At 48.2% G+C, this 13770-nt stretch overlaps 1 protein-coding gene across 1 annotated transcript; it reads left to right on the top strand.

Annotated features, from left to right (window-relative positions):
* The first annotated feature begins 5977 nt into the window (after positions 1-5977).
* Positions 5978-10795, top strand: CALCB (calcitonin related polypeptide beta). Its single transcript, XM_046638147.1, has 5 exons — positions 5978-6033; positions 7127-7221; positions 7467-7610; positions 9615-9799; positions 10381-10795. Exons 2-4 carry the CDS (start codon positions 7136-7138, stop codon positions 9772-9774), a joined length of 390 nt encoding a protein of 129 aa, XP_046494103.1. The 5' UTR covers positions 5978-6033; positions 7127-7135; the 3' UTR covers positions 9775-9799; positions 10381-10795.
* Positions 10796-13770: the final 2975 nt, after the last annotated feature.

Here is a 13770-nt window from a genome sequence, read left to right as displayed (position 1 = left end):
GTGCAGGTAAACTGGGTCTGGGGTCAGAGGCAGATATTTTAACAGTGACCAGAAAAAACCATCAAAATCCAAAAACATGATCCTGAGATCCTGACTATGAGCATCTCATAGTCAACCAAATACGAATAACTAAATATGCTAATATGAATATAGAAAAATGGAGAACAATGGACCAAGAGCTCAACAGCACAGCAACTGGGGTCAGCAGGTATGGAGGTCAATGGCCCAGCCAACTCAGGCGCTCCCTCAGGACTCAGCACTGTGACTGATGTTCTCTTGATGAAAGCTGTGAGTCATCCAGAGAAGGCCAAGAGGAGAATGTAATGCATTTGAAAATGGTTTCCACCCAGAATGGCTTTGAGAAAGTTCTGTTTCCGTTTAAAGTATGTTTCAGTGACGTGGGAATTTACCTGAGCAAAAACTTTCATTTTTCTGAGAGGGTTGAGGACAGGGGATTTTGTTCTCATTAGCTTTACAAGAAAGTTTTAAGGACCTGTATTTCTACTTCCTTTGCAGTGTGGAACAATGCTCTCAGACAGGGAGGAGAGAGTCAGCTTTCGTCCTGTGAGTCTGAGCCAAGAGAGAATTTTAATCATCTCAGAGGAACCCAACCTGAGTAATTCCTTGACGTCATTCACGAAATCTGTCCATCTCTCAGAGTGACCAGCTTGGGCCTGAGCCACCACACTTTGCTCATTTTCTGGCAGGCAAAGACAACTCTAAAAATATTCTCTAGAAGGGACTTCTGTGGGTTGGATGTTGGCACCTCTGTTTCTCTGGTGTTTGGAGAAAGAAGCCTCTAGGCATGTGGCCTGTGATGGGGAGAGGGAATCAGTGGATTGCGTCTAATTTGAGGGCTTTGCATACTCTACCCCTCAGCCAGTCTTCTTAACTGGTTTGGCAGAAGAGAAAGCAGTGTAAAGATATACATTTCTACTATAAACTCTAGAAGGGCAGGGAAATCAAGAAGCAAGGATCCCAAACAAGCTCAGGGCTTTGAGCAATTGATTGTCTCTGTTAGTGGAGTTATAGGATGGGCTGAAAATTGGAGTGATTGCAAGACTTTAAAAGGAGTAGATAGACCCAGGAATCCTTTCTATATCCTCTGAAGTTAGATGACTATCTCTCCTGGGTCCCAGAAAAGACTGGAGAGTTACCATAATGAATGGTAAAACTTTCAGCCTCCTTCCTTACTCATTGGCTTATACTCCACCCCAACCTCCCTCCCACTGGCCCGTGCAGGAGACTGGAGAACTTCTCTTAGGGACAACAAAAAGTCAAGGGAAAAGACTTATAGCAATTCATAGTTTAGGATACCCCCAACAAAATGGCAAGGTTGCTTCCTATCGAATCACTCCATATTCAGACCCAGTGATGGGCGACTCTCCCATCCCCATCTTCTGATTAGCATTTTATTACTTCCCTCTTAAGTATAAATCAACAGTCAAGGAAAAATGTCAGAATAGCCTCTAATATGAGAAAAACAAAACAAATAACCTACGTGTAACAGCTTTAGAGAGCTAGGAGGAGATGTTGCACCCATTAAATAAAAACAGGGGGATGTAAAAAGTAACATTCATAGAATAAAAAAAGTTCTTGGAAATAAAAAACATGATCAAGAAATTAAAAAACAATGTAAAATTGAAAAAAAAAAAACCTCCCATAAAGTTGAACAACAACAACAACAAAAAACAAACACACCAACAAACAAACTCAGGAAATCCAAGAGGAGGAAATTATCAAAGAAATAAGGCAAGAAAATTTCCCTGAAGTGAAGGACATGAATTTTCAGTTTGCAAGTGTTCTCTGAGTACTCAGGACAATAAATAAAAATAGTACACACCAAGGCACCACTGGAAATAGAAGACAATGGAGAATACGTTTAAAATTCTGAGTCAAAATGGTTTCTAAGCTAGAATTCTACTTCCACAAAACCTATCTGCCATATAATGGTGAATGTGCTCCACCATAATGAGGGAGTAAATCGAGGATGAGCAGCAAACAGGATCTGGGAAAAGGAATGAACAAGTGATGGGCAGAAGGAAAATTAAACAAAGGAAAAGAGAGGAAATTACTAAGTGAAAATAAAACAAACGTACAGGGAAATATAATCAAAGTACCGGATCTGGCTCAGCTAGGAATAGTATTTACATGGGCTTAAGAATATAAACCCTGAATATCTATTTGACAAACAAATAAACGATACTATTGTATTGAGGACGTGGGTAGTATAGGGATGTGTTTTCTTTGCGTGGAGGGTGATAAACAAGGACTCTTGTGAAATACATCGTTGTAATGTAAGCACCAGGAGGGCAGAGTTTTTGTTTGTTCGCTGTGAATTGCTAGTGCCTAGAACAATGCCTGGCACATAGTAGGTCCTCAATATTTGTTGAATGAATGAACCTTTCCCCTATGGAATATTCTTCTTAGGAAATTTGTAAAGAAAACAGAGAGTAAGTTAAAGTAAATAAAAATAAACTTCAAAAGCTGTAATACATGAAATCTATTTCTCTCAAATTTTATGACTATCATTTTCAAAATTTAAAAGTAATTACATAAAATAGTTAAACTGAGCATCAAAATATTTGAGATGATTTAAAAGCAAAAGATATTCCTGGGAAACTCTTCTCTGTCAATCCTCATGCTACTTAGTCTGGGAATGCCTTGAAGCTCAGAACAGTTCCAGGGAAACCAAAATGTAATTTTCTCGATTTAGAAAGGAAATTATTTTCTTTACTTTTCCCCCCCATTTACTCACTAATATAATACAAGGATGGGTTGAAGAAAACTGGCTTGTTTTGCTTTTCAAGTCGGTGGACTTCCGAAGAGAAGTCTTCAGTACTTCCTCCCACATTAGATTCCAGAAAGTTTTCACCAGGGCATTGATTCCTTTTATTAAATAAAAAGAGGTGCGTCTTTGGATCAACGATCTGCGTTTCCAGCTAATGGATGCAAAGTGGTCTACAGCCCAATTCAGCTTGGCTTCTGATTTCCTGCTGACTCTTACTGTGATGAACCCATGGAACCGCCCTTTCATTCATGCCCTCGCTCGCTTCTCCTTCACCACTTATTGTGTACCTACTACTCGCCAAACACGGGCAAAGCCCCTAGTGGAGAAAGCAGATGAGGTCAAATAATTCTGGGTGCTCAGAGCTAAAATAGCTGGTCCCATCGGAGTCACCAAGAAAATTTTCAAAGCACGGAACCAGGCATATTTGTGTTAAGATCTGTGTCGGGTCGGGCGCGCGTTCTATCTTGTCAGAGCGCAGGGATCCGTGTCTTGGCGGCCTTTATAGAAACTTCTGCCGACTTTTACCCCAGGTTAGAGCTCTGCGCTGGGTTGACCACCCAGCGCGCGCCTTTGGAGCGGAGGGCGCAGACGGAGATTGTGTCCCCGCTCGGGGGCGGCACGGCTCTCGGTCCCAACACTTCTGAAAAGTCCTAGTGACATAGTCAGTCTCTGGAGAAGCTGCCAGCTCTCCAGCTCTCCAGCCCTCAGCCCCAAGGGTTCAAAACTCCCCCCAAATTCATATATGTGGGCCTCTGGGCAGGTTAAACTCCTCCCCGACTATCCCGCCCTCGAAGCTGGCTCCCTCGGCTCAGAGCGCCACTGATAACATTATTGAGGTTAGCGAGCCTGGAGCTCTAGGGTCTGGGGCCTTCCAGACCTTCTCTCCGATCCCGCCTTCTCCGCGGCCCCCACGCTGGCCCCCCTTTTTCTCCGGGTTCCCACAGCTCTGTGGCGAGTAGTGCCGCCAGGAGCTGATGGGGCGGGCTGCATGCTCTGCCAGACCTCCGAGACAGAGACGGTGGCGGTGGTCGGGGAACAGGAGGTATAGAGGGCAGAGGCGGTTGTCCCCTTGTGCCTCCCAGCTGCGCTTTTCCTTTCCCTGGCAAGAATCAGGGAGAGGGATGCAGAAGTCTCCCCTTGTATTTTCAGGACTTTAGGAGTTAGGGGCCCCTAATAAAGGCCGCCTCGATGTCCCTGGTTGCATCCAAAAGCGAGCCCAACAGTTTGGGGGCAGAGAGACCTTCCCACTATCATACAGGAACCCCTCCGAGAGCAGCCCTTCCTGATGCCCGATCACAAGGGTCCTGGGAGCCGTCCTGCCAAGTTTCCCCGTCCGCCACAGCCAGGAACCACGTTCTAGGTGCCGCGCAGCCTTCCTGCGGGTAGAGGCGACTCCAGGTCGTGCAACCTCTGTGCGCTCTGCCGCTGGGGTAGCAGGTCCGGCAAGAGTCGCTGGAGTTGGTGGTCGGGGTTCTTGGGGGTGTTACCTGGAATTTCGATTGACAGGTGCTGGAGGGCAACCCGTCCTCGCCCCGCAAGCAGGGTCCTGCCGCAGAAAATAAGACCCAGGCGGCCTAGACAGACATCCTCTGGGCTCCCTTCTGACCTGCGGATGCAATAAGCACCAGCCGTGGGGATCCCGCTAACCTCTGGCTTCGCGCCCCAGGGTGAGGCTTCCTGAGTTCAAGAGAGGCCAGCGGGCGCCAGCCTAAGGCCCCGAGGGTGGGTGGCACTCCCTCACTTCTTCCCCACTACCTCTATACCCTAGCCCTCTCAACGCCCAGTCGGCCAGGCCAGAGCTGGGATCTTCTCCCCCGAGCCCGGGTGCAGCGACGGCCCGCAGCACCGGACTCAGAGAACCCGGCTTTCCTTCAGAAAAAAGGGAGAGGCTGAGCCCGGATGCGTGGGCGTGCGTGTGTCTATGTGCATGTTTGGGGGACCCTTACGTACATAAAACGTGCCTATTCTGAAAATAGAAACAAGGGGTCTGGGCGAGGTTGGTTTGGGTTGCAGCGTGCGCGCTTATTTGCGAACAGCCCGCGAGGGCGCGTTTGTTGCAGTGAGTACTGCCTGTCTAGGGGAGCGTCAGTATGTGAATACGAAAGGCAGTGCGTGTGGCCCGGGTCCAGATAAGCGAGTGCGGGCCGTGCGCCCAGCGGGAAGCGCGAGCGCGCGCACAGGCCCTCCAGCAGCTGCGAGTGGCGCCTGTGTGAAAGTCCGAAGGCTGCCCTTTGGGTTTGCAGCGCCGGATCTCCTGGGTGGGTCGGCACTGGTCGCCGGCCCACTCAGCAATTAAGCGCTTCAGAGAAGTGGGGCGGGATGTGGGGCGAGAGAGGTAGCGACCCTGGCAGACCCGGATAGGCTGTCTGGCCCAGCGGCTTGGCAAACAGAAGCCAGAGGTGCCAGGCAACTGTGTAAACCGACTCCGGCGGCGCTGCAGTGGAGGGTTCCCCGTTAGGGTGGGGGATGCTGAACCCACAGTCGAGGATTCGGGATACGGGGATGCCTAGCCCTCTGTGCAGGCAGTGCCAGCTTAGCTCCCTTCCCAGTCCTCTCTCACTCCTACCCGTCTCAGAGGAGTGAGGCAAAGGAGGCTTGGCTGTCAGACTGAAAGCAAAGCAACTTCTTTGCAGGGCCCAGGGCGCCAGGGCGAGGGGGGAGGGAGGGGAGAATGGCCCAGGAGTACCCCAGCTGGTCCAAAGAGATCCGTTTCCCGAGGCCCCTCTCCCTCGCCATCGTCCTCCACCGTGGGCTATTTCAGCCGAGATCCCCTCAGGACCCAGGACAACTGATTAACTTCCTGGGGGTCCAGGTGGCCCGGGCGGGGTCTCTACTGGCGTGGCAGGAGAGGATGCGAGGCCGAAGTTCAGGCACCAAGAAAGTGAGAGAGGCTCTGGCCGCTCTTTATCGGTGGCGCCAAACTCTCCCCACTTTCAGGACGTCGAAGGCTCTCCACCCTCTCGCAGCCCTCCCGCTCCTTAAGCAATGACCTCATTGCAAATGACAGCCTGAGCGGATGGTTCCCCTCCCTAGTCGACCGGTGCGGAGACAGCGAGCAATGACGCAATCGGAGCCTGGTCGGTCCTGGCCACTTTGGATTGGCCGCGCGGGCTCGCCGGGATCCCCCTCCCACTGTCACTGGAATAAGAGCCGAGAGCTCCGCAGGGAAGACGCCCACAGCAGGCGTTGTGTCCATCCGGGTGGACAGGCCGCTCGCGCTCTCCTGCAACTCGGGTCACCAGGTGAGGAACTTCCCGCTCCGCTCACTCTAATAAACTGCCTCAGGGTTAGTTTATTCCGTTTGCCTCGTCTGCCTGCCTGCCTTTCTTTTGCCTCTAGTGGCCATCTCGGCCCACCTACAGCCAGGTGCTCCTGGTCCTCTGTCCCACTCAGGAGAAGGCGGGCGCCTGGGGCTGTCAGCGCGTTTCCTTCTAACTAGCGCCAGTGGAACCTCTGGAATCCCCAGGGCTTTGCCTGGGCGCTAGAAGCTCCGCGAGCTTGGGTAGGCGGTTCTGTGGCCCCTGTGTGGATGCCTGTTGGCGTGAAGGATCCTGCCAGAGTTTGGTCTGGGAGTGCCCTGGTGGTCTGTATCCTCAGGCATCTCTTTTGGCTCCCGGGACGGAGGAACCCTGAGTCTTCCTCTAAGGCGCTTCCAGCCGGCAAGCGTCCCTGGGGCTTTGGCGCGCTCCTGGGGCAATGCGGTCAGGGAACCAGGAGAGCGCGCGCCCCTCGGGGTGCTGGTGCCCAGCACCTGCAGCTAAACTGCGCTCTAGCAGAGGCGGGCTGCGCGGGCAGAGCCCAAAGACACCAGTAATTGGCAGGTTAAAAACTTCCCCAAATCCAAACCTACGTCTAGGAGATTAGCCCTGCTTTCCGATTCACCCTTCCCGCTTTCCTCTCCTACCCGTTAGCGCGAAGTCCAGCTGAACAGAAGGTGGTGCTGGATTTCTCGGTCCCTGAGAAGACAGGCGCAATGGGAGAGCAAGTCTGCAGCAGGGTGGGTCGTGCTGGGTTTCTGCATAGGGCAAAAGGTGTGGATTTGTGTGTATGCTCAGGTGTGTGGCTTCTTCCTGGCTTTCCACAGAACGGAACCAGAATCCTCCCACCCTCACTCCAGGTCGCTTGTTTCTGCTCTACCAAGCCATTCACTGCAATGTACATTTTGAGATTCACAGCACCCATCTGTCAAATGAACGGAACTGAGGCAGAGGGAGGTGGGGTGACCTGCCTGAGGTCACAAGGCCATCCTGGCAGAGGCAGGACTGGAACCCCCGTCTGTGGGCTCCAGGCCGTGCTTGGTCTTGGTGCAGCGGTAACGTCATTCTCCCTTTACAGAGAGGCATCATGGGCTTCGGCAAGCCCTCCTCCTTCCTGGCTTTCAGCATCTTGGTCCTGTGCCAGGCAGGCAGCCTCCAGGCGCAACCACTCAGGTGAGACAGCCTGAAGCTGCAAGAGCACTCCCCTCCCACTGCCCCTGGAATCCAGCATTTCTGTGCCTCTGAAGTCACAGCAGCAAGGCTCACGGTGATTCAAATGGACACTGGCCTTGATTCAGTGTTGGGGGGGGTGCATATCCTCAGGGGAAGTCACCGGGACCAGGAAGCCTGGCTGCTTATCCTTGGGAGGGGGCAGGCAGAGGCTCTGAGCCTGTATTGGGTTGGTTTCTGCTCCCCAGGTCCTCTTTGGAGAGCCTCCCAGACCCGGCTGCACTCAGTGAGAAGGAAGGGCGCCTCCTGCTGGCTGCACTGGTGAAGGCATATGTGCAGAGGAAGACCAATGAGCTGGAGCAGGAGCAGGAACAGGAGATGGAGGGCTCCAGGTAAGGCTCCCCATCCCACCGTGGCACATCCAGGAGGACATGTCCCAGAAAGGTAGGAAAAACAACATCTGCCCAGGAGTGCAGCAGGCTGTCGTTGTTCACCAGGCCCTGGGGCCCAACCATTCTCAGGCTCCATGGAAGACGGAGGTCCAGGTGCAGCTGGAGGGACTGTGGTTAGACACATTAAAAAGATCCGTTCCTGAAAGCTGTTAGGAAGTGAAACGGGGAGGTGTGGAATCACTTACTCTGGGAAATGGTCTTGCCCTACTGAGGAGACCTCCCAGCACTGGATGACGTAGGACTGGTAAGTGCAAAGCCAGCAGATGGACCTTATATATCTCAGGAGATTCTGGAAATTTGGCTCCACCTTCTTAACCTGCATATGTTGTTCTCTCTCACCTGCAAGGTGCCTTCATTGCACATTTGCAAGGTGAAGCCAAAGGCCTTGCAGAGGGTGGGCTCAGGTAGAGCAGTGTTGGAGGTAGGTCTGGGGTCTTCAGGTGTGTAGGATCCATGGAGATGTGCATGTTGTCAGGAGCCAGACACCCTTCCCGGCTCTACCACCCTGTGCACCCTGAGCTTGGAGACACACCAGTCCCTGGTCTGGCCCCAGCACTGCCCGGACAGAGGCACGTGTTGCCCCTGCATCCCCCCTGAGACCCTCTCTGCAGAGCATCAAGGACTGAGCAGCATGTGGAATGCCAGACAAGGTCCCAGCTTCTCCACTGCAGCCCTTCCCCACTGCGCCTGCTCTGGCTCAGTGAACCTCTGAGTTCTCCTAGTGGACGAAGCCTGAGCTGCCCTCCTGCCTACCCCACCTGACCGGCTCCAAATGACTCTTCCCTGGCCTAACCTTCTGCATAACTGCCCGTGAGGGCAGACCCAGTGCATGGTATTGCCTGGCATGTCTGTTCCCTGCAGCCTCGACAGCCCCAAAGCTAAGCAGTGCAGTAATCTGAGTAACTGTGTGCTGGGCACACACTCAAGGACCTGAAGAACTTTCGTACGTTCTCTGGCATTGGCTTCAGGGCTGAAACACCTGGCAAGAAAAAGGACACAGCTATCTGTTTGGAGAGGGACCACTAACCTCACTTTGGGGTGTCCCAGGATGCCAACTGGACTCCTTGCTCTCCCTGGTTTCCTTTCCAGCTCCCATTGATGAACTTAATGCATGCAGATCTCACCCTGGCTGCTCTTCAAGCTGGTATTTGTAGCTTTGCTTATGGCAGAGAATGTCAGGGACCTCAGGACGGATGGAAAGAGAGCAGGACTCATAGACTAGGTTAGAAACAATGAGGCCCCAGAAGGTTTCATGGCAGAGCCCTCCAATTCCTGCTTCATCCCTCATGCCTCATTACTGAGGAATAGATCTATTTTCTAAAAGGATTTTCTCTGTGGTGGTCATTCCTCTGGTCTCTGTGCAAGTCCTGAGAGTGCCCAGGGCCTATGTTTAAAAGTAGTCTTGGCCTCAAGGTGGTTGGATATAGGGCTTGGTGAATGGTCCCGTGAACCAGCTCCAGCATCAAGAACAGGTGTGCTGTGGAGCAGGTAAGAACTTCCAGGGGAGGATGCTGCAAACCTTGTTCTCTGAGCCTCTTCCAGTTGCGACTTCAGGCGATTTTCATTTTCCCATGGAAAGGAGTTTCACCGGGGCTCGTGGCTAAGGTATGGCCTCTATATGCTCCCATGTGTCTTAGGTGGAGCTGGGCCTTTGTTGACCACTCCTTCCTGGTCCCAAAGGGACTGTATGTAAGGGATAATAAATGCAGGGTTTCAGCAGGTGGTCCATGCCTTAGAACTGGGTTTTTTCATGAAGGTCTTTGGGCAGGGCTCCTAGCAAAGGCTGCCAGGCCATTTCCCCTAACAGCTTTGATAATTACATTTAGGAGAAACATTTATTGTTAAGTGGTGTGTCAAAGAGCCGCAATTTTCTTTATGAAGGTCCCATGGGGGCAGGCTCCTCTCACTGACAGGCCTTCTCTTTTTCTCCATCCTGCAAATCAGCCTCACTGCCCAGAAGAGATCCTGCAACACTGCCACCTGTGTGACCCATCGGCTGGCAGGCCTGCTGAGCAGATCTGGAGGGGTGGTGAAGAGCAACTTTGTGCCCACCGATGTGGGCTCTGAAGCCTTCGGCCGTCGCCGCAGGGACCTTCAGGCCTGATCAGTGAAATGACTCCAGGAAGAAGGTAACTGCCCTTGTACTGTCAGATGGGAGGGGAAGGGATTTGGGGGTTACAATCCATGTTTTGGAGCCCACTGGGCATGGTAGGTTCTTCAGGTCCCTTCTCTCCAATTACATCCTTGCTCCGGAGGTCATGAGTTCCTCTACAAGTCAGCTTGAAATCAGAGCTCTAGGATAGGCTGCCGAGATGCAGTGTCATCTTTCGGAGCAGAGAAATGGAAAAAACAATGCTTGCTGGATTCAGAAAGGGAGGGCCCTGCAAACCTAGCCAGGGCCGCTCGTCATGAATGAACCCAGGTTCAGAAAGCCCTCGACGCTTGTTCAGTGTTCACAGAGTCGGACCAGGGGGCTGTAATCATAATACCCCTGCTGATATGAAGAGTGACCCCTGAATTGTTTTACCATTATTTGCCTTAAAAGCCTGCTTACATCTCATAGCCATAATTTGTAAATGGTGTTTAGTTAAAGAAGCATGTCTATAAATTCGTGTTCTTTTCAGTAATAATGGTGACTATTCTCTTCCTGCCCTTCTCCTCTTCCTCCTCCTTCTTCCTCCTCTTCTTTTTTATTTTGTTTTCATTTCAGGTTACCATGAAGCTGAACTCACCACTTCTATTAATTTCTGTTGACAACAGCTTGGTGAGAAGGCCCTATGGAAGATATATGTGTTTGCATCCTAATAGATATTGAAAAAAGCACCTTTGTCCCTTGAAAGGAATGAAACTGAATGCAAAATAAGCTAATTCCATATCTGTTGTGCATCCTTTTTACATTTGATTCCATGTGCAGTAGATGTGATGGTATCTCTCATCAGCTTATCTGGTAGCAAATTGGTTCTTGAGAGCCATCCTGTTGATCGCAGCAGCTCTGCCAAACCTTAGGGGACAAGAAATCGCTGCCTCTTGTGGCCTCTGGGGACACATGGTAACGGTGATGCTATGCCTTGTTGTCTAAGAACATGATTGTATAATTTGTTTAAGGAAATGTCAATATTGTGCCATTTGTGACCTTCATCAAGATTAAAAACATATTTTGGATACATGTGTTTCAAGACCCTGGTTGTTCATTTCCGCTTGTTTTTCCATGTAGTAAGACTACTACTCTTATTACTACTACCACCACCACTACTCCTTCTTCTACTAATAATGATAACAGTTGACACTTCCCAAGTGCTTACTATGGGCCAGATGGTGTTCTAGGACAGCGCTTTATACCTATTAATTCATTTAATCTTCACGACAACTCCGTGGGGTAGATACCATTGTTATTTCCACTTTACATCTAAGGAAACAAAGGCACAGAGAAGTGAAGTGCACGGTCACACAGACAGATGGGGGCAGACACAGGTGTTGGTTTCCAGAGTTTGCAGTTGAAACCACTGTACTATATGCTTCTCAACAATAGCTCCTGGTGTTTCTGGAGATGTGTGAACCATTCTTTGACCTAGCTGCCTCACATGGGTAGACTCTTAGATTTTGAAGAAAAATGGAAAATTTTAAACATATGAACCACCTAGTCTTTATCTAATAAAATGAATCCCCTCTCCGCATTATTTGGTGCTATAGGCTGAACATTTGTGTCCTCCCACAAATTTATATGTTGGGAAACCTAACCCCAAAGTGATGGTATTAGGAGGTGGGGCCTTTGGGAGGTGTTTAGGTTATAAAGATATTCCCCTCACAAATGGGATTAGTGTCCTTACAATTGAGGCCCAAGAGAATTCCCTTGCTCCTTCCATCACATGAGTTACAGTAAGAAGACTGCTGTGAATGAGAAAATGGGCATCTTACCAGACACTCTATCTGCTGGTGCCTTGATCTTGGACTTCCAAACTTCCAGAACTGTGAGAAATAAATATTTGTTGTTTATAAGCCACCTAGTCTGTAGTATTTTGTTATAGTAGCCCAAACTGACTGAGACACTTGGCTTCAACAATGACGAACATATGGTCAATGTTGTTATATCTATGTGCCATCTATTGCCTGACCCCATATATTATTATATCAATATATCCATAAATATCTCCCCATGTATCTTTATGGGAAGGACTAAATGGGAAGAACTCTTTAAGTGTAACCACAATCCCGTTTAACAACTAAAATAAATTAACAGTAATTTCCTAATTCTGTAATATTTTATATCCAGTCATAGTTCAAATTCTGCAATTATCTTGTATATATGTATACGTATATATGATCTTATATATATATATATAAAGTCAGGGCTCAGATTAGGTCTTCATATTGCTGCTGGCTGGTATGTTTTAAGGCCCTTCTTATCTAGAAGTTCCCCCTCCATTGTGTATTTTCCTCTTGCAATTTATTTGTTGGAGAAACTAGATTATTTGTCCAATAGAGTTTCCCACATTCTGAATTTTGATGACTACATCTCTGTGGTGAGGTTTAACATGTTTCTTTATCTTCTGTATATCTTGTGAATCAGTGACTGAGGGAAAAGAGAAGCAGGAGATGAGGTCAGGGTAGTAACGGGGATGACAGATCCTGGGGGACTTTATAGGGCGTGGGAAAGACTTCAGCTTTCTATCAGTCAATTTCTAGTCAGAAAAACAGAAATCACATTAGTAATTTTAGCAGACAGAATAAGATAAGAAATTGACTAAGCAGGTAGTCAAGTACTGAAAAGGCCAAAGAGAACGAGAAGTAGTGCAGAGATAAAAAGTGAAGGAAGAGCTGCCACCCAAAGGGCTGGGAGAGCAGAGGGAAGAGGTGGGGTAATTCCATCTAGAAACATGGAGAAGGATTCTCAGACCACTGAGAAGGGAGGTCGGCTGATGCTGGTATCTTTGAGAGGGTGCAACAAGGCTGTTCTAGGAGTGTGGAAAAACATAACAAAATTGGACACCGGAACCAGCTTCCCTGCCAGAGTAAAGGAACTCTGTGGGTGATGCTGACAGACAGAAATCAAAATTGAAAGGAACAATTCTCTTGTTTTTCACGACTTCTTCTCTGCTTTTTGTACTCTCAATTGGCAGAGACGAATTGGCTCTAATAATCCACTGACAAAGGAAAATGCGGTTTGCAAAGTCCCAGCCTCAGGATCTCTTTTGAAACATAGTATTTAAATTTACATACAGAAAAGTCAATTCTTTTTGATGTATAGTTCTATGAGTTTTGACAAATACATTGAGTCATGTAATCGCTGTGACAATAAAGGTACAATCAGATTCATCACTCCTCAAAAGCGTCCGTGCTTCTCCTCAACACTCGACTGCTACAAACAACTGTTGGGTCCTCTGGCCCTAGTTATTTTTTATTTTTACTTTTTACAATTTTATAATTGACATATAGTGTTGTATTAGTTTAAGTGTACAACACTTAATGATTTGATATATGTATATATTGCTAAATGATCGCCACAATAAGTTTGGTTACTATCTATCATCACCATAGTTACAATGTTTATTTGTGATGAGAACTTTTAAGATCTACTCTCTTAGAAACTTTAAAATATATAATACAATATTATGAACTATCGTCACCATGCTGCACATTCCATCCCAGGACTTATTTATCTTATAACTGGAAGTTTGTACATTTTGACCACCTTCACATATTTTGCCCATCCTCCTACTCTCTGCCTCTGGCAACCGCATGTTCTCTGTTTCTCTGAGTTCCATTTTTTTCTTGTGGTTTTCACATATAAGTGATATCACGCAATATTTTTCTTTCTCTGACTGATGTATTTCACTTAGCGTAATGCTCTCAAAGTCCATCTATGTTGAAAAAAATGACAGGATTTCCTTCTTTTTTAATCTTCTTTATATATATAACATTATAGTATATGTGTACACATACTATAATGTTATATATATAACATTATATAATATATGTTATTATATATTATGTATCAGGTATAAGTATGTTATATATTATATAATATATGTTTTATATATACATATAAAATTTTCTTTATTTGTTTATTGGTCAATGGGCACCTAGGTTGCTTCCAAGTCTT

The sequence above is a fragment of the Equus quagga genome, chromosome 14, assembly GCF_021613505.1.
Source record: "Equus quagga isolate Etosha38 chromosome 14, UCLA_HA_Equagga_1.0, whole genome shotgun sequence".
In the NCBI taxonomy this organism is placed as follows: Eukaryota; Metazoa; Chordata; class Mammalia; order Perissodactyla; family Equidae; genus Equus; species Equus quagga.
This window is presented reverse-complemented; position numbering and strand designations above follow the sequence as displayed.